Raw genomic sequence first — 21,619 nt, forward strand, 5'->3', positions numbered from 1 at the left:
CTTATTCAGCGACCCAAAAAACCCCCGAGTAACTAGTTTCAAGCGGATTTAGTCGATTTTAAATTTCTATGTCGACATATTGAATCCGCCATTTTGAATTTTTAAAAACTGACCCTAAATTCTTATGCAGCGACCCCAAAAACCCCCGAGTAACAAGATTCAAGCGAATCTGAACAATTTTTCAATTTCGTCCACCATATTGGATCCGCCATTTTGAATTTTTAAAAACTGACCCCAAATTCGTATTCAGCGACCATAAAAACCCCCAAGTAACTAGTTTCAATCGGATTTAGTCGATTTTTAATTTCCACATCCGCCATATTGGATCCGCCATTTTGAATTTTTAAAAACTGACTCAAGATTCGTATTCAGCGGCCCCAAAAACTCCCGAGTAATTATTTTCAATCGAATTCAGTGTAAAGAAAAATACGTGACTGTATAGGGGTTAAAAAAAATCTTTATCTATAGTTAAATATTTGTCTTACGCCAACAGATTTTCTGATATTTCTCAAAGCTGGACCAACACTGCTGCCACTGCTCGAACTCCTGCTCGCTGGAATTCTACTGACTCCAGTTCTCGGAGCAATTCTCCTCTTTTCCGCTTCCTTCGAATTCGTATTTGCCTGAGAATTTCCCTTTCGAAGATCAGTCGTCAAGGCTCGAATAGCCGAAGTATACCTACAATAACATTTATTTCATCTTCTCATCCTCAAAGCATTTTTTTGTAAAATTATTCACAACACATATTTTGGCATTCCAATTTAAAAAAATAAAAATAAATCCAAAATTAAAATCTCGATCCAAAGTTTAAGGGGGAAAGGCAAAATAGAAAAGAATTTACTAACCTGTTTAGATGAGGATGATTCGATCCAAGATTCCGTACGGTATTAACGGACGTCGCACTATTGAGAGAACTCCTTGAACTTCGTAGACTACTACGTGAACCGGATCTTTCCACTTCATCCCTAGGTGGATTTCTCGATGTAAGCACATCAGATCGTTTAATTGGCTCCACTTTTCGTGGTGAATCTCTCTTTAAACTTCCAGTTCTCTTTGGAAGAAAACTCGACGTGTCGCTCTTTAATCTCATCGAGGAATTTCTTCGATCAAATGGCTTTATTCTTGTTAAATTCGAATCTGGTGTGGGAATTTCTCTAATTCTCCTTTGTCCATTGGTAGCTGTTGAAGAAATTAATTGTTAACTTAATACTATTTTGAATTGTATGTTATTGATGATTTCAATTATGTTCTCAAAAATTTAGTAGGTTCGGGGTTTAATGGATTGGATTTATTTCACTAAATTATAATTAAAATGATGGGAGATCAAGTAACGAACCATATTGTTTTCTTACTTTTCTTTAAATATGCCATTTTCTGATTGTTTCCCTAATTCATAATTTATCGCGCTAGGTGTTAGCCTAATAGCTACCGCGATCATCGGTCGTTAAAAGAATTATAAATTCGGTTGGCATCGGACCAAAGACGAATGGTCGTATGATCACGATTACGTGAAAATTTACTTTTTAATTAATTTCGTAATTGTGTTATTTGTTCCTCAAACCGCTAAGAACTTCTTATACCCTCTGGGCACGAAACTTCTTTGTTCTAGAAACGTTCCTAAAACTTTGCTACAACGTATCATGTCCTCCATATAACGTTCTAAATCCGTTTTATGTTCTAAAAACGTTCTTAGAACATTGAACCTTCCTTACCATCGGCTGATGCTAACTTATCCCTACTCTATTGCCAAAGAACGTAACTCCCATAGTCCCATAGTCCAGAATGACGATTTTTGACGATAACGGTCGTTAGCATCAGCAGAGAGTTAATCCTTTATCTATTGCAACTGCTCATTTCATTAAACTGTAGGTAAAATCATATTTTTACGCGTGAATATTTCGTTCATTAACTCTTGTGTCGACTATCGTGAGCCGCATCCTTATCCTCATTCATTTAATTTTCAAAAATATTAAAGTCTCGCGAAGTTTGCCACAATGTGCATTATGATAATGTTCGGTAATCTTTGTCGTGGTGGCGGGGTTTTTCAGTAATGGACAACCAAACAGCAAGAAAGAATGAATTCTACAAATTCAGAGATGGTACCCCATGTGAGCAGACTGGAAACTGAAAATCTCACCTTCAGTTCTACTGATCAAGTGTGCACGGATAATCGTGGGGAGATTAGATCCACAGAACATCGAGGAATGAGAGGAAGTGCGTCGACCCTTCTGAGTGTGCTCTCCTAATTTGAATCAGTGGAATTCTCTGGGATCCAGTTATAAATATCATCAATGACATGGTTTAATTATAACTGAAACCCAGTGAATTCCACTGATTCAAATTAATTAATTAATTAAATTAATAATTAATTAACTCCATTGATTCTAAGTAGCGGAAAGACCGCACACAGCACTATCCAGTCGGAGGTAGACGATGAGGCGATAAATGAGACTCGTGAGATATCCTTGCGGTTTAGAAAGGAGGACGCTTTTTCCTTTCTAAGAAGGAGGCCTTGACAAAATGAAGTTAGAGGTCGCAAGGATGATGAAGTCTTGCGACATTCAAAAGAATGTCAACAGAAGTTACGGATGGCCTCAAAATCATCCAAGTCCTGCTGAGTGAAACGAAGGAGAAGGATGTCGCGGCTGATGAGTCGGACTACGATTTAGCATGCGTTCTCAGCGGTGCAGAGATTGACGACAAGGACTGGAAAAGGAAGAGGAAGCGCCACTATAAACGCAAACTGAAAAGCGTCTTTAGAGAATAATTAAATAGTGAAGTCAGTGTTTTCAGGGATGTCCAGAAACGGAAGAGGGAGGGTGACAGTCCAGAGGAGACTCGAACCATAGCCGGTAATAGGAAGAAGCAGGGGAGCTTTGTCCTCTTACTGGTTATGGTTCGAGTGACAACGCATAAAAGCGTCGGTAGTATCCAAGCCAGAGAATCCTCGATCGGAAATATTTGCGAGACGAAGGGAACCACTATGCTGATCCAAGTCGGTCAAGGATTAATGTATTCGCCTGGGTTGACCTCCTTGCGAAGTTACCCTGAACGTCAGTTCTGGGTGACTCCGTAGGGACGTCAAACCCAGGCGTCAGTCATACGAGAGCTACAAAGAAGGGGGACCTTCTAATTGAAATCAGAGGATTTCACCACTGAGGTTACCAAAGCAGTTGAAAGCCTGGGTAAGGTGCAGTCGATAGATCGAAGAGTTACCATCGAAATCCGCGATCCGGATTGCCTCACTCAAGAAGCAGAGGTCCAATAGGTGTTGACGAAAGCGTTCGCAAAAGTCATGAAGCTGATGGTCTTAGGGCCCAACCGCAAAGGGATGAAGCTCGCGGTTGTAGTCACCCACCCAGAAGACGCGGACAGTTTAGGAAAATTTGGAAACGTAAAAATTGGTTTTATGTGTTGCTCAATTAAGAAAAGCGATGATGCCGGATGACTCCGGTCATCCGATGTCATCAATGCCTGGGATTTAGACATATTAGAACGAATTACTTTAAGGAGAATGGATCGTCCCAAAAACAATAATTTTGAACTTACTGCATCCAAGATCAGCCGGTGAACACCTGGTAGAATCATGAGTGTCCGTTTCATAATTTCCCGACGATGTTTCCTGACTGAGTGTTTCGGAGACTAAACTTTGAGTTTCCTCGAAGCCCTCGTCGTTCATTTCTTGGTCCCTGGATTTATTTACTGGCATTGAGGTGACACTTAAATCTGGAATAAATCGACTCTTGAACATGGAATTTTGTTTTGATGTTCGATTCTTGTCTGGTGTAAATGGACTTCCAGATTCGGTGTCCAAATTTGAAGTCTTGTCGAGGAAATGTCTCGATGATTCGTCTCGCAATAATGATGAATCTGTACGGTCCAAATGATCGGATATGTAATTTCCAATTACTTCTGGAATTCCTTGATTCGTTGAATCACTCATTACTCTCCTCGCCTCTTTTACCTGCGAAACAATTAAAAAACAAATGAGTTAATTAATTTATATTCGTTATCTAATTATCCAAACACTCATCTCTCTTCCCATTTCGCAACTATTAAAAATCCTTCTAATCTGATCTCAGATTCGTAATCAGCGGCCTCGGAAAGCCTTGAGTAACGAGTATCGAGTTAATTTCCCAATTTTCTAAAAAATCGTCAGCCATTTTAAATTTTTGGAAACTAACATCAAATTCGTAATTAACGACCCCGAAAACCGATTTTAAGGTGATTTTTGTTAATGGGTAAAAGTAAAAATATGTATATCTAAATTACCTGACTGGGATCAATCATAGTTCGTCGACGTTCTCGACTTTGAATTGCCCTCTCAGTGAGAAGAAGAGGCGCATCGCGGAGTTTCGATTCCTGCATAACCGGACTTAAAACAGTATTTGTCACGGCAATCACCGGCGCCAATTGTGTAACCGGAAGTCGTGAACTCCTTTGTGCCGCTGACTTTGACAATTGTTGTAAATCCTCCTCAGCTTTAGCAATTTCCGCTAAAGCCACATCAATATCATGAGTGACGTCACGACGTTTTAATTTCTCCTGCCAAACTTGAAGCATCGCATCAGCATCACCATCTTTCTTTATTAATAAACTATTTGGTCTTCTTGGTACCTCATCAGAATTTTCCAATTTACTTTCATCTTGTTTCAATAGACCTAATTTTAATGGTGTTTCAATTTTCATTGGTTCCTCCCTCTTTAGGGGGCTATCAATCTTCAATGGCATTTCATTTTTCACAGGTTCCTCAATTTTCAAATCAACATTAGCGAAATTCTCCGTCTTCACTGTTGGAAATTTATTGCAATTATCCAAATTTGGTGATGAATTATTAATATTATTATTATTGTTATTATTGATTTTCATTATTATGGCATTATCATGACTAGTGTCTAATTTTAATGGTGAGGTATCGAGTTTTAAATTATTGACATCGAGTTTGTCGGGATCCTGATTTTTCTTATAGCGTCTCGTTCGTCTGGCAGCTGAAAATCTGTCAAAGTTACCAGAGCCAAGGTCCCCGTATGAATTGCCTGGCTTCACAGCCTCACGTCCTTGGATTGAATTGCTGCATCTTTCTCGTTTGCACGGCTCCTTTTCAACTGGTTTGACTTCTTTTGGTGGACTGAAGACTCTTCTCGTTGCTGGTGGTGTTTCGATATTGTCCGAGTCGATTTCGATTTTATCGCTTATCGTGTCCTCGTCGTGATTCTTTTTACCAATTTGGGATAATCTTCGTTTCGCTGGTCCTTGAGAAACTGACACTGGCTGTCGTAGATAAATTGTTAATTCATCTTGTGGTTCGGTGTTAATTATCTCGGGGATTTTGCTGTTCTTTTTACGTTCCTCCTCTCTGATGGCCTATTAAAAAAAGAAAATGTTATTTATTTACATTTGAATTGTAAATTTATATATATGATACCTAAGAAAATTACGACAAATTTTTTAATGAAGTGAAAATAAATAAATTTAAACTTATAACCAAAAAAGGCAACATTCTAAAAACTTGATTTGAATATAAATAATGAAAAACTTTTACTCCAAAAGTATTAATAATTAATTCGTATAAGAAAATTTCGCTGACTAGTTAAGAAACTTTATTTTAGGACCTATTAAAAATTAAGAATTTTAGAGAAGAACATTTGAAAAATACAAAATGCAAAATTAAATAAAAAGAATTTTTATGTAAATCTTGATTTACATTCACTCAAAATTTATTTTCACTCCACTTTCACTCAAATTTTATTATCCTTACACTTCCACTTCACTTCACTTCACATTCACTTTGACTCAAAATTTATTCTCACTCTACTTTCACTTTCGCTAGAATTTTATTTTCACTATACTTTCACATTCACTCAAATTTTATTTTCACTCCACTTTCACTCAAAATTTATATTTACTCCATTTTTCTTCACTCCACTTTCACTTTCACTTAAAATTTATTTTCAATACACTTTCACTTTCGCTCAAATTTTATTTTCACTCCACTTTCACTCAAAATTTATTTTCAATGCACTTTCACTTTCGATCAATTTTTATTTTCACTCTACTTTCACTCAAAATTCATTTTCACTTCATTTTCACATCCCTTTCGCTCAAATTTTATTTTCACTTCACTTTCACATCAGTTTCATTTTCACTCAAATTTTATTTTCACTTCACTTTCACATCAGTTTCACTTTCACTCAAATTTTATTTTCACTCCTCTTTCATTTTCGCTCAAATTTTAATTTCACTCCACTTTCACATTCCCCCAAATTATATTTTCACTCCACTATCATTCAAATTTTATTTTTATTCCACTTTCACTTTCACTCAAAATTTATTTTCACTCTACTTTCATTCAAATTTTATTTTCACTCCACTTTCACTCACATTTAATTTTCCCTCAACTTTCACTCAAATTTTATTTTCCTTCCATTTCCTCTTCACTCCACTTTCACTTCCACTCAAAATATATTCTCAATACACTTTCACTTTTGCTCAAATTTTATTTTTGCTTCACTTTCACTCAAAATTCATTCTCACTCCACTTTCAGTTTCGCTCAAATTTTATTTTCACTCCACCTTCACTTTCACTCACATTTAATTTTCACTCTATTTCCATTTTCACTTTCACTTCCACTTAAAATTTATTTTTAATACACTTTCACTTTTGCACAAATTTTATTTTTACTTCACTTTCACTCAACATCCATTTTTACTCCACTTTCACTTTCGCTAAAATTTTATTTTCACTCCACTTTCACATCAGTTTCAGTTTCATTCAAATTTTATTTTCACTCCTTTTTCACTCAAAATTCATTCTCACTCCACTTTCACTCACATTTAATTTTCACTTTACTTTCACACAAATTTTATTTTACTAACATTTTCTCTTTACTGTACTTTCACTTTCACTTAAAATTTATTTTTACTTCACTTTCACTTTCACTTACGTTTCATTTTTACTCCACTTTCACTTTCACATCAGTTTCATTTAAATTTTATTTTTTCTTCACTTTCACTCAAAATTTATTTTTACTTCACTTTCACAGTCACTCAAAATTTATTTTCACTTCACTTTCGTTCAAATTTTATTTTCACTTTACTTTCACTCTAATCTTATTTTTTTCCACGTCTATTTCACTTCACTTTCACTCAAAATTTATTTTCACTCCACTTTCACTCCAATTTTATTTTCCTTCCACTTCACTTCACTCCATTTTCACTCAAAATTTATTTTCACTCCACTTTCACTTACTTTTCACTTTCACTCATACTTTTATCTTTTTCCATTTAAATTTTAAGGGAAAGCGGTGTGAAAATAAAATATAAGTGAAAGTGGAAGTATAAATAAACATTTCTTTTAAAACAATTTTTAAGTTTAATGTTTAAACACAGTATAAAATTGTATTTTTATTTTAAGTTTAATTTTATGTTTTCTAAAATATGCAGAAATAATGAAAAAAATTCCTACGAAGCTTTACTATCTGACTTTTCAATGAAATGAATTTAATTTAAATTTATAATTAATTTATAATTATTAATAATTTTAACTTAAATTAAAAAATAATATTCTCTATTTATGAAGATCTTTCTATTTTCAAAGTTTTTAAATTAAAATTACCTGTAAAGTACTTGAGCCCAACATATTTTCCGTGCTCAATCGGGAGCGAATCCTTCGAGTGTAACGAGGATCAGTTTCTTCCATACTGTTAGGGACGTTAAGACTTGATTTCCGCCAAGCCGATTTGTCCTTTTGTGACGAGAGTGGTTGAGCTTCTGAAAATAAATTTTTTTTATTAAATAAGAAATATAATTTATGTTCTTATTAAAAATAAGTGTTTTTTAATATTAAATTTCTGTCATCTATCAACTATATTTCTCAATTATTTTTCAGTTACAAAATTTATTATATATTTTCTTCTTACCCTCTATTGCTTCCATGGTTCGCATGACATCCGTCTTCTCCACAGATGGACGCCAATCATAAACATCAGTTTTACTGTATCTTTCATGCAAATTCTCCTCATTTGGAATGTTTGCTAATGAATTTTTGCCTTCGCTCTCTAAAAGAATTTAGAAAATTTTCTGTTTAAAAAAAAGTAAAAGCAATAAAATAGTATTTCAATAAACTCTTCAATAAATTCTTTTGAAGTACTATTTTTTGGAACAGATTAATTTTTAGATACTCGTCACATGAGATGGTTTTGGTTTTGAGATTAAGAAACTTTCAAATGTATACCTGAATCTTCGAACGATCTGCGATTGGCCTGCAATTGTTTAGCTTTTCGTTGCAACTCTTCGCCGGCTCGTTCTTCTTTTTCATTTTCCGAAAGCCAAGCCTCAATTTTTTGCCTCCATGCTTTACTGTAATTTAATAATTTTTTAAATTGAAAAACGAGGGTTTACAAAAATAATTACAATAGATTTGCTTCAGAGTGGATTTTCTAATACATACCCAGTTGGTTTTGCTTCTTCTTCTTGTAAAAATGGTTTCGTTTCAACCAGAGGGGATGGTGAATTTGGTCTCTCTCTGTCGCCTGAAAAATCTGCGTTCAACAGATCACCTCTTCGTGGTTGACCCCTTGCCCTCTTAGCCCAAGAACGATCTAAAAAATTTTAATGATAAATTTGAGAAATAATGACGAAAAATATTTACATTTGTAAAAGATGCACGTAAATATAATTTGATAAAGAGAAAAATTATTTACCCAAACTACCCCAAGATTTTCTTTCCCTGTTATTATCTTGACCAGTTGTTCTCAAAAAGTCCATGAGGTTACCTTCGTCATCTTCACAGGGAATACGACTTCTTCTTCGGCGAAGTGTTCCATTTGGTGTGATATCTAAAATTAATAGATGCATCGAAAAAAATTTGTTTTTAGAATTCTTGCTAACAAATTTATTTATTATTATTATTGCGGGTTCACATCTTGAGTTTGTATTACAATAGTATTAGGACTATTTAAAAAATTTATGGATTGATTGAATCGTTTTTCTTACCAGGGGAGTAGATGTCTTCTTTGGTAGATAGCTGTTCTGGACCACCGGAACAAGAACCCAATCTTCTTCTAATGTTGGGCGATCCGGTAGTAGAAATATCCTCATCTGACGTCACAATTCCATTTTGCAGTCTTTTGATCTAAAGCATTAAAAATCGTTAATTTTAAAGTGTCCAATTTCTAAAAATAGACAAATAGAACCTTAGAACGTACCTTAGGATCACTGCGACTATATTTTTGTGGCATCGCAATATCAAAAATTCCATAATCTATTAGATTGTATTCTGATTCTGATCCTGGAGTCTCTACTTGATTGTAAACTAGAAATGAACAAATAATTATTTTCTAAAAACAGAAAGATAGTTTGAAATGTAATTATTGGTAATGATTCGTGAATTAAATATAATGATTCTTCAATTCTCTTAGAGATGAGTAGATGGTGAAAATAATTTCTTTATCCAACTTACGAAGTCTCTTTTTAGCCAGTAATTGTTCTTCTCTCTGCTTTCTTCTGGCCTGTACTTGTTCCTCTTGGATTTTTCGCCGCTCATTTTCCGCAATGGCTTGATTAAACTTTTGACAAAAATGATGGAAAACCCTGAAGCATTCTTCAATTTTAAATGTATTTGAATCCTCGCAAAAGAATTCGGCTAGTGATTTTCTTACTCCCTCCAATTCTTCCATGTCTCTCTTTAATTGATCCATCTCTTGTTCTGCCATCTGAGAACACGAAGCAAACAACAGGAAGTGAAATAAGGATATATATTTATGTTTTGCTGAACATTATAATACATTAATTAAATTATAAAATTTGGTAACAATTATTCACTGACATAAAATTGATTAACAAATTACCTGTAAAAATTGAGCCATTTGTTCCTGAATATCAGCTTCCGTTGAAGACAATTGTATTTGGCTTTTTATTTTCTTGATTTTTGTATCAAGACAATTGAATTCATTGTTGAGTTGTTCGACTGTTGTTCTAAAAATGTTGTATTAAAAAACAATTAAAATATTAAAATTAGTTTCAGTAAATCATGTAACATTAGAAAAACAGGAATTATTTTAAAACATAGTGTAAATATATTTTTAATAATAAAAGAAATTTACTTTGTTGCCGAATCTAAAGTCGTCATTCCTCGGGCAAAGCTGAGCAAGTCCTTTCGTTTCCTCTCAGCTTGCTAAAAAGTTAATACATAACTTATTTTTCGCAATATAAATCATACTTTTATCTTTCTTTCAAAATTTAATTTTACATCATTTATATTATCTAATAAATTATTTTTATTTTACCAGAGCGACATAATGAATGAGATTCATTCCAGGTTTATTGGCCCGGATTTCCGTTAATTTTTGCAGTGATGATAATTTCACTCCAGCTGCATTTCCTGCATATCCTCCCTAAAAGAAATTTAAATTAATTTCACTGTTTATTTTTTTTTTGCAATTGCTAACTTTTTTATTTTATTACCGAATTCAAGAAATTTCCAGCCACCAAAACCATGTAGAGAACCTCTTGTAGTGGTTTATTTGTCATAAGATCCTCGCCAGCGAGAATCATCGAATTGATGCTGGGCTCCAAGTATCCCATATTTGCAGCAAATTCCTCTTTGAGTAGCATACACTCGATTCGTAATTTATAGCTGGCAAATAAAAAGAGGACATTTTTAAATATATATGATTATTTATACAAAAAAATACTAAACATATGTAATGTAACCGATTTTCGAAACAACTAAGGGTAGGGGAGAGTGGGGCAAAATGGGGTACCTTTTTGAAATTGGCTGTTTACAGAGAACCAAACGAATAAATCGATTCAGCTAAACTTCAGAATTCTTCTTTGTACACTTAGCTTTGAGGAAATTATGATAATAGCGGAGAAAAAAATTTTTGAAAGAACTTATATCGTATTTTCTGAAAAAGTGCTAAAATCCCATTTTGCCCCACCCGTGGGGCAAAATGGGGTGTCATCAAATAACTATACAAAACATGGAATATTTTTTCAAAATTCATTAAATTCTTGTTGTATGAGATTATAAATACAAACAAAAAGTAGGATTCTTTATTACTATGAAAAAACAAGTAATATTTATTGGAATTTAACAAAAAAACATCTATATTGCGAAATATCGATATATCGATAATGAAACATCGATGGTATAAATTTCCAAACAAAAATATTGATTCTTCTGCAGGAAACCTTTAAATATGCATAATATAATGTTTTTAAATAGTTTTAATGAAGCGGCGTAGCTTCCGGCATGCCCCACACTTAGGTACCCCATTCTGCCCCACACTGCATATTAAAACAAAATGCAATGTTTACAAGTTATTGTAAACAGTTAAACAATCTATTCTTTTGGAAATTACTCTAGAATAAGTACTGAAAAAGATCCCACACTTGCCAAACTAAATGCATTATCCCAAAAAGTTTGGTACTTTAATTTTGAAAAAAATTCAAATTTTTTTTGCTTAAAACTTAAAAGTTGTATAACTTTCAAAAAAAAATTTTCTTTGGAGTGTCTTCATAATTAATAACAGTTTCTTATCAACATGAATGATATATGTCGAGGATAAAAAAATTAAAAGTACCTATCATGGAAAAACAGAGGTACCCCATTTGACCCGCTTACCCCATTTTGCCCCACTCTCCCCTACTAACAATGGGCCACGTGTCTTTATCAATATGTTTAATTTTATTTTGGAAATTCAAGAAATATTAGATTTCAGCATTGCATGGTTGCCACAAAATAATAAATATAAAATTCCTAATTTCATCCAGAAGAAGAAAAATTATTTTTTGAGAGAATTTTATATTCTGTTTATTCACAATTCTTAGTCTATAAATTTTTTACAAGTCCTAAACTACTCCTAGAACAATGCCAATTAATATCTGGGTCGTAAAACTTAATTTAATTCACAATTCATAAAAAGTAACCACAGCCGATAATCAGCAGAAGATGAAAAAATATTTTTCATCAATCTTTCTTTTTACTTTACTAACAATTCTTAGTTAACAAATTTTTTACAGGTCCTAAACTACTCCTAGAACAATGCCAATTAATATCTGGGTCGTCAAAATTAATTTAATCCACAATTCATAAAAAGTAACCGCAGCCGATAATCAGCAGAAGATGAAAAATTATTTTTTCATCAATCTTTATGTTCTGTTTACTAACAATTCTTACTGCACAAACTTTTTGCAGGTCCTAAACAACTCCTAGAACAATGCAAATTAATATCTGGGTCATCAAAATTAATTTAATTCACAAATCATAAAAAGTAATCACAGCCGATAATCAGCAGAAGATGAAAAATTATTTTTCATCAATCCTTATCTTCAGTTTACTAACAATTCTTACTGCACAAACTTTTTGCAGGTCCTAAACAACTCCTAGAACAATGCAAATTAATATCTGGGTCATCAAAATTAATTTAATTCACAAATCATAAAAAGTAATCACAGCCGATAATCAGCAGAAGATGAAAAATTATTTTTTCATCAATCTTTATGTTCTGTTTACTAACAATTCTTACTGCACAAACTTTTTGCAGGTCCTAAACAACTCCTAGAACAATGCAAATTAATATCTGGGTCATCAAAATTAATTTAATTCACAAATCATAAAAAGTAATCACAGCCGATAATCAGCAGAAGATGAAAAATTATTTTTCATCAATCCTTATCTTCAGTTTACTAACAATTCTTACTGCACAAACTCTTGCAGTTCCTAAACAACTCCTAGAACAATGCTAATTAGTATCTAGGTCGTAAAACTTAATTTAATTCACAATTCATAAAAAGTAACCACAGCCGATAATCAGCAGAAGATGAAAAATTATTTTTTATCAATCTTTATCTTCAGTTTACTAACAATTCTTACTGCACAAACTCTTGCAGTTCCTAAACAACTCCTAGAACAATGCTAATTAGTATCTAGGTCGTAAAACTTAATTTAATTCACAATTCATAAAAAGTAACCACAGCCGATAATCAGCAGAAGATGAAAAATTTTTTTTCATCAATCTTTCTTTTTAGTTTACTAACAATTCTTAGTTAACAAATTTTTTACAGGTCCTAAACTACTCCTAGAACAATGCCAATTAATATCTGGGTCGTCAAAATTAATTTAATCCACAATTCATAAAAAGTAACCACAGCCGATAATCAGCAGAAGATGAAAAATTATTTTTGAGCGATCTTTATCTTCAGTTTACTAACAATTCTTAGTGCACAGACTTTTGCAGGTCCTAAACAACTCCTAGAACAATGCTAATTAGTATCTGGGTCGTAAAACTTAATTTAATTTACAATTCATAAAAAGTAACCTCAGCCGATAATCAGCAGAAGATGAAAAATTATTTTTCATTAATTTTTATCTTCAGTTTACTATCAATTCTTAGTGCACAAACTTTTTGCAGGTTCTAAACAACTCCTAGAACCATACATTTTTCTAATTTCCATACTTTTTCTAGGATTTCCTGGTTGTGTGACAACCATGAATTGGTTAAATCAATTTTTGACCTATACGAGCTATAACAGTTTATTTGAATACAGCAAAATTTAAACGTAAGAAATTTTTATTGTTTATGACCTCGAATTCAAAGCACAACATTAAAATTATATTGATTCCATTGACTCTTAAGTGATTGTGAAAACATTTTGGGTTAATTTGGATTGTCTGATAGCGTACGGTTGGTGGTGCTACTACTTAAAGTTACAATACGATATTCTATCCTTCTGGATGTTGTTTAACAAAACCCAGCAACATTCTAGGTTGATACCAGTCCATAGGAAATAGTAGAATTGATACTAATTTAATTTAATCGTCTCTTTGTGCTAATTATGATAGTCTGATAGCGTATAGGTAGAGGTTAAACCGGTCATAAGTTTCTCTGACTGTTAGAAGATTTCTAGCTGCTTCTTATGTAAAGAAAAGTGCATCGATAAGGTAAATACCAACCATATTGTCAGTACTGGAGTTTGCAGAGTTTTTCAAACAGCCCTTGAGGAGGCAAAAAAGACTCATATAATGACTAAAAGTAAATTAGACAGCATAAGGCAAGAATGATTTACCTACCTACCTAAAGAATTACTTTTTTTTTACCTATTTAGTATTATTTATTTATCCTTTTACAGTTCTACTATTGACATTTTTTTATCTTTTATATTAATTGATTTTATTTACTTGTATTTAATTTTAATTTGTTCTGTTGTAAATTCTCTTTTAACTATTGACGCAGGATGACTGCAAGGATTGGAGAAAGTCGTATTTGCGACAGAGAAGGAGCGCCGCCCTTGAAGGCAAAAGTCTTACGACAGTTCATGATAATTTTAACTGATTGAAATCTATCAAGTAGGTATAATTTCCGAAAAATGAAACCAATTTTGAGACATCTTTGCTGTTTCTACCAAGTAAGTAGAAATAAATTTTTAATTGATAACTTACTTTGGCACCTGAATGAGTTGTAGGAAGAATTTCTCAGCATTTCCGAGTTTCGACTTGTCGCCGTCAAAACTCTTAAGCATTTCGAGTTCATCGACTTCGGGAAGTATTTTTAATAGTCCTCGAAGTTTTTCCGCACCAATATCATCGTGACCACCGTCCTTTATTAATTGGATTATATCCTCGTTTGAACTTATCATTGGAAACAATAAAATATTGATAATTTTAATTAAAAGAGTGATTAAATTAATATTTATAATTAAATATATTCCTTTTTCATAATATATGAAAACTTACCTTCTAAATTGCTTAAGGAAAATATTCACATTTAAGCTTCTTTTTCCATCGAGAAGTGCAATCTGTAAGGAGAGAAAATACATAGATATAAATTTTTTTTAACGAATTGTGTTAATTAATGATAATAATGCACAGTCACCTCCAGCCTTCAGGTTTGTAAATAAAAAAAAGGAATAATCACCAATGCGGACATTTGAATAATTATAATTGAACTTGTGTGTTTAGTGTTTCTGTTTCTGAGACAACACAACATTTACCTCAGTAGGTTCACGACGACGTCTTTCGGCATCTAATCCTGGACCAAAATTAGAGGAACAGGTGGTGGGTGGCAAGATTGGAGGGACTTGTTGACAAAAAAGTCCTTCCATTTCCGCCCAATCAAGATCGGCCATTGGGGAATTTTGATGCTCGTTTGCCACCAAAGCCCAGATATTGCGTTTTCCAATGACCTAATTTTAAAATATAAATTAATACCGCACTCTGCGTTAAAAATGTAAAAATGGCAAATTCTAGCTAACTATGACCCAGGGTTTTTTTTTACCAAAAGTAATCAAGCTTTGAGCGTTACTATAGCGAACCATATGCCAACGGAGGAAACAGTTAAAAACCTAAAAAATTTTATATTTTGACCATTTCCAAAATATAGCAAATCATGTCCACAGGCAAATATAGTTTAGGACCAAAGAATCGTTACCTAGAATTTTACATTTTTTCCATTTCCACGCAGATTAAAAATTAAAAAGATTTACCCATTATTAGGGTTCGTGATAGAAAAAAGGATTTAAAATTATAATACTAACCTTGTGATTTGGTATTTTGTTCCAGTTGATGGTCTTCATTTTCGTCTTGGGGGTGGGAATTTCCTGTTGGGGTAGAAGTTTTGCATTGTTGCTGGGTGGATCGGGAGTTGGAGCCCTTGCAACGGTTGGAACGTGAAGGGGCGGTGGAAGAGGTGGCTCCATTGGGACATCTGGAGGTGCTATTGGAATGAAGAGGGGAGGCGGTGGTGGAGGAGGCAACGCGAAGCTTATGGGAGGACTTGGTGGCGGTGGTGGTGCTAATGGTACCGGTGGGGCAGGGGGTGGAGGTGGTGGACTCGTCGGTACCGAGGCCTTTCTATTTGTACTGCAGGTCTGATCGGCTGCTCGACAATGGCAACACAAATTTGTCTGTAAAATGAAAAATTATTATTACTAAATTACTACCGAAGTAATAATTAAATAATTAAATTAAATAATAATAAAAATTAAATTACAATACTATTTTTCGTTTGGGTTCATATGGGACCCCAGATGGAAATTTTCAATACGACAATTAACCCTGAATTAATTGCCGTATTGAAAATGACATTTTTGCCATGTAGTAATAAACTATAAACTTAAAAATTCCAAAATAGTAGAGAAATAAATTTAAGTCTCAGTATATACTCATTAGCAGAAAAATTAGTGCAACAGGAGTTTTATTTATAAAAAAAGAAGTTTTTACCAAATTAAAGAAATTCATGGCGCTCTTCCTTAATTTCCTTCAAAGGAAGCGCGCTCAAGGTTTACACATAAAAATGACTCAACTGTATATATTTTTTTCATTGCTTCAAGTCTCTTGTATGGAATGAAAGGTTTTCTGGAAGCAACTTTTAAGCAGGATTCCAACATTTTTACGATCGAAATTAAGTGAAATAAGTGTTCTGTTTTCTTTTCGTTAATTGATGATTACAATTTACTGGTAACAAGAATACATTTAAGTTTCCAATACAAAGTCAAGAATAATGACATGAAAAAAATTCACATAAACTAATGGATGTAGCAAGATTATTTTTCACATAAATCTTACAATTAGTAATCGGGATAAAAAGTAGTAGACAAATTATAATTTTCAAAGTGTAATTTTCGCAGCAAATTGAATTGTAATAACAAGTAATAGAGTTTAACATGTGTTAACATCACTGGGGTACCAAACTACCCCAGTTGTATTTTTACGTTGAAAAAAGGAAAGAGATGTGAATTTTTATTATTTTCACAAATAAAGTTCACAAGAATTCAATTATTTAAAATAAAATTTTTCGTTATTTTTAAAACAATGTTTATAAAATTTTTATAAAAAATTCAGTTATTTTCAAAAGTAACAAAATCTTTCACAGAAATTCAATTTTTTTTAAAACATTTTACTACAATTTTTCGCAATAATTCAATTATTTTCATAAATAATAAAATTCTTCTCAGGAATTTAATTATTTTTGAAAATTTTAATGAAATTCTTTCCAACTATTCAGTTATTTTCAAAAATAATAAAATTCATCGCAGGATTTCAATTATTTTTAATACAATTTTACAGGAATTGCTAAAAAAAAATGTAATTATTCTCAAAATTTTCATTTCAATTCCTCGAAAAAATCAATTATTTGAAAAAGTGTTTTTTTTAAATTCTTTGAAAGAATTCAATTATTTACATAAATAGTAGAATTTTTCACAGAAATTCAATTATTTTCAAATACTTTAATAAAATTGTTCGAAAGAAATCAACTATTTTAAATACAATTTTAATTAAATTTTTTTTTAAATAATTCAATTATTCTTTTAGATTTTAATAAAATTCTTCCTGAGAATTCAATTATTTACATATATATAATTCTTCTAAAGAATTCAATTATTAAAGATAAATAACAAAATTATTCCTGAAAATTCAATTTATTTTGAGTCATTTAAAAAAATTCTTTGCAAAATTTAATTATTTTTATAAATAACAATGTTCATCACAAGAATTCAATTATTTTTCAAAAGTAATAAATTTTTTCTCAGAAAATCAATTTTTAAACAAAATTTTTGATAAAATTCTACGCAAAAATTTAATTATTTTCATTAATAATAAAACTCAAAGAAGCATTTCAATTATTTTTATTACTATTTTAAATTAATTAATCGAAAAATTCAATTTTTTTCTAAATTAAAGGTTTCGACAATAATTTAATTATTTAAAATAAAATATTTAATTATTTAAAACAATGTTTACAAAATTTTTATAAAAAATTCAATTATTTTCAAAAATAACAAAATTTTTCACAGAAATTCAATTCTTTCTTAAACATTTTAATAAAATTTTTCACAAAAATTCAATTATTTACATAAATAATTCTACGAAAGAATTCAATTATTAAAAATAAATAACAAAATTATTCCTGAAAATTCAATTATTTTGACTTTGAGACATTTTAATAAATTTTTTTTGCAAAATTCAATTATTTTGACTTTGAGACATTTTAATAAATTTTTTTTGCAAAATTCAATTATTTTTATAAATAACAATATTCATCAGAAGAATTCAATTATTTTTAAAAGTAATAAAATTTCCAAACAGAATTCAATTCTTTAAAAATATTTTTGTAAAATTCTACGTAAGAATTTAATTCTTTTCATATGAATAATAAAAATTTCTCAGAAATTAAATTATTTAAATTAGAATTTGCATAAAATTAGTCGAAAGAAATCAATTATTTAAAAATTTTTATAAAATTCTTCGCAAGAATTAAATTATTTTTATAAATATTTAAATTCTTTCATGAATAATAAAATTCGTTGCAGGAAATTAATTTATTAGCAGGATAAGAAAGAAGTAAATATTTTTGATGAAAATTAGGAAAATGTCAGGAAAATAAAATATAGAATAGAATTTTTGTCAATTTTGTGAAGTTTCTAAAACGAGTTTTTTTGGTCGTCGCAGGTTTAATTTTTCGATAGCTATTTTTTTACTACTTTTTTATTTATTTATTTTTTTTTAATTTAAAAGCTACATTTTGCTTCTTTTTTAAAATTAATTATCGAGTGCAAAGTCTGTAATAGAATTAAACATTTTTCTTACTTGAAGACTAGGAGACCTCAGGAGTTTCGTGGCATCGTCCCTGTTCTCCAAAAGTGTTGCCCGATGGACCAACGTTTCGGCGGTGTCCCAAGAAAGATCACTTGCAGCTTCCTTAGGATCGAGTCGCAATAAATGTTGAAGAATACTTAAAAATGGTATTTCTTGTGGTGTGTCTGCGATCTGGATAAAAAAATTACATTTAATTAGCATATCCTTTATTTAGAAATAAAAATTTATATCCCTTGTCAATCGAAATTTAAAAAAAAAAATTTTTTTTTAATTATTTTTTTAAATTTAAAAAAATAATTTTGAAAAAAATCAATTTAAAATTATATCTTTAAAAAAATATTATCTACTAAGTAAAGTAGTATAACTGACCTGTCCAAGGATTGCGTAAAAAACGTCGACGTGAGACGAGAGATCGATTCCTGGTGGTCCCTGATTGGACAATTCTTCATCAGTCTCACGTTGATCATCGAAAACGTCCAATTGCACTCTTAGATCCGGCACGTGACTCTTCTCTTTTCTGTAATAATAACCAATTTTTGAAAAGATGTTCATCACTACTGTTTTTTTGGACATCCGCCTCTAATTTTTTCACACTTTTTTTTTAATAATATTTAAAATATGATTCGTTTTTTAAGTAAAAAAAAAAAATACAAAAACTATTTTGTTTTTGATAATTTTCTTCTTCCCCATCCGTCAACTTCAATGAGAGACTCTCAACAATTGACTATTGAATAATTCGCCTCTCGTTAATAGTGACGTGCATGAGGCGAGCTACTTAATAATCAGGGATGACTGTTATTAAGTAACCACCGTGAACCGTTATCCTAACTTCGTGACTGCTTTATTATTTGCACCTGCAATTTTTTATTCATTGATAATAATTAATACTTTTTTTAATTATGATAGTTTATCTCGATGGTTTTATAATAATGAAATTATAAGATGAATACTAACTTTTAAAATTTGACTTTTTATATTAAATTCAATTCAAAAAGAGAAGGAAATTATGAAAATTTACTCTAATTTAAAACTCCCTTTTATTTATTTTACTTTCAACTTGGAAATGTTTATTAAATTTGCCTGAAACAGTTAAAATATATAACAGGCATAACACTCATCTACTGAAACTTACTATTTACTATTTTTTTAAATTATGCTACTATTTGGGTACTTTTTTATATTTCATACACAAAAAGCTACTATTTCTGTTTTTTTTAGAATTTCCACTACTTTAAATTCGCTAATACTAGAAATCAAAAAACTATTTTCAAAAATTATAATCAAATTCTTTAAAACGATTTAATTATTTTCAAAAAATATTCAAAATTCAATTTATTTTCAATGTCTAGTATTTACATAAAATTTCGCAAAAGTATTCAATTATTTTCATAAATAGTAAAACTCGTCGAAGAATTTCAATTATTTTTAATACATATTTTAAATTAATTAATCGAAAAATTCAATTATTTTCATAACTAATAAAATTTTTTGCAACTATTCAATTATTTTCAAAAATAATAAAATTCATGGCAAGATTTCAATTATCTTTAATACAATTTTACAGGAATTGCTCAAAAAATGTAATTATTGTTAAAAATTTAATTTCAATTCCTCGAAAAATAAATTATTTAAAAAAGTGTTTTTTTTTAAATTCTTTGGAAGAATTCAATTATTTACATAAATAGTAGAATTTTTCACAGAAATTCAATTATTTTAAATACAATTTTAATTAAGTTTTTTTCGAAATAATTCAATTACTCTTTTAGATTTTAATAAAATTATTTACAAGAATTCAATTACTTACAAAAATAATTCTGCGCAAGAATGCAATTATGTCGATAAATAACAAAATTATTCCCAAATATTCAATTATTTTGAGGCATTTTTAAAAATTCTTTGCAAAATTTAATTATTTTCATAAATAACAATATTTATCACAAGAATTTAATTATTTTTAAAACCTAATACATTTTTTCTCAGAAAATCAATTTTTTAAACAAATTTTTGGTTAAAATGCTACGCAAAAATTCAATTATTTTCATAAATAATAAAATTCTTCTCAGGATTTCAATTATTTTTGAAAATTTTAATAAAATTCTTTACAACTATTCAATTATTTTCAAAAATAATAAAATTCATGGCAGGATTTCAATTATTTTTAATACAATATTTAAAAGGAATTGCTCAAAAAATGTAATTATTCTTAAAAATTTAATTTCAATTTCTCGAAAAAATCACTTGTTTAAAGAAATGATTGTTTAAAATTCTTATTTCGAAGAACTCAATTCTTTACAAAAATATTAGAATTTTTCACAGGAATTCAATTATGTTGATAAATAACAAAATTATTCCCGAAAATTTAATTATTTTGACTTTGAGGCATTTTAATAAAATTTTTTGAAAAATTCAATTACATCACAAGAATTCTTTGAAAAATTTAATTATTTTTAAAAACTTTTTGCAATTCAATGATTTTCAATATTTACTATTTTCATAAAATTTCCAAACAGAATTCGATTATTTAAAATTTTTTTTGTAAAATTCTTCGTAAGAATTCAATTTTTTTCATGAATAATAAAAATTTCTCAGGAATTGAATTATTTAAATTAGAATTTGCATAAAATTAGTCGAAAGAAATCAATTATTCAAAAATTTTTATAAAATTCCTCGCAAGAATTAAATTACTTTTATAAATATATTTAAATTCTTTCATGAATAATAAAATTCGTTGCAGGAAATTAATTTATTAGCAGGATAAGAAAGAAGTAAATATTCTTTATGAAAATTTGGAAAAAGTGAGGAAAATAAAATATAGTTAATAACATTTTTTGTCAGTTTTGTGAAGTGTCGAAGAAGAAATTTTTTTTGTTGTCAAGTTTAATTTTTCGATAGCTACATAACTTTTAATTTATTTTTCTATTTTCAAAATTTTGAAAATTTTGAAAATAATAAATTACAAATAAGATTTGTTATAACTAAAAGTATTTATTGAAAATACATTTATTAAATATGCACAAGTTT

General features: G+C 30.2%; 1 protein-coding gene across 2 annotated transcripts in view; it reads right to left on the minus strand.

Annotated features, from left to right (window-relative positions):
- The window catches only part of LOC122512531 (cell division control protein 12), a 52,102-nt gene that overhangs the window by 726 nt on the left and 29,757 nt on the right, over positions 1-21,619 (minus strand). For both annotated transcript variants that reach the window (XM_043628426.1, XM_043628435.1), the window contains 22 exons: positions 18,968-19,115; positions 18,590-18,769; positions 15,538-15,906; positions 14,995-15,186; positions 14,738-14,799; positions 14,444-14,632; positions 10,465-10,636; positions 10,287-10,394; positions 10,104-10,174; positions 9,849-9,975; positions 9,461-9,713; positions 9,207-9,313; positions 8,995-9,133; positions 8,703-8,837; positions 8,450-8,600; positions 8,234-8,358; positions 7,920-8,057; positions 7,616-7,770; positions 4,273-5,364; positions 3,550-3,964; positions 846-1,179; positions 486-678 (listed from right to left, as the gene is read on the minus strand). In XM_043628426.1, coding sequence (XP_043484361.1) covers positions 486-678; positions 846-1,179; positions 3,550-3,964; positions 4,273-5,364; positions 7,616-7,770; positions 7,920-8,057; positions 8,234-8,358; positions 8,450-8,600; positions 8,703-8,837; positions 8,995-9,133; positions 9,207-9,313; positions 9,461-9,713; positions 9,849-9,975; positions 10,104-10,174; positions 10,287-10,394; positions 10,465-10,636; positions 14,444-14,632; positions 14,738-14,799; positions 14,995-15,186; positions 15,538-15,906; positions 18,590-18,769; positions 18,968-19,115 — 4,855 coding nt within the window. The remainder of the gene's footprint in view (positions 1-485; positions 679-845; positions 1,180-3,549; positions 3,965-4,272; positions 5,365-7,615; positions 7,771-7,919; positions 8,058-8,233; positions 8,359-8,449; positions 8,601-8,702; positions 8,838-8,994; positions 9,134-9,206; positions 9,314-9,460; positions 9,714-9,848; positions 9,976-10,103; positions 10,175-10,286; positions 10,395-10,464; positions 10,637-14,443; positions 14,633-14,737; positions 14,800-14,994; positions 15,187-15,537; positions 15,907-18,589; positions 18,770-18,967; positions 19,116-21,619) is intronic.

The sequence above is a fragment of the Leptopilina heterotoma genome, unplaced genomic scaffold (genome assembly GCF_015476425.1).
Source record: "Leptopilina heterotoma isolate Lh14 unplaced genomic scaffold, ASM1547642v1 Lhet_1, whole genome shotgun sequence".
NCBI classification, from domain to species: Eukaryota; Metazoa; Arthropoda; class Insecta; order Hymenoptera; family Figitidae; genus Leptopilina; species Leptopilina heterotoma.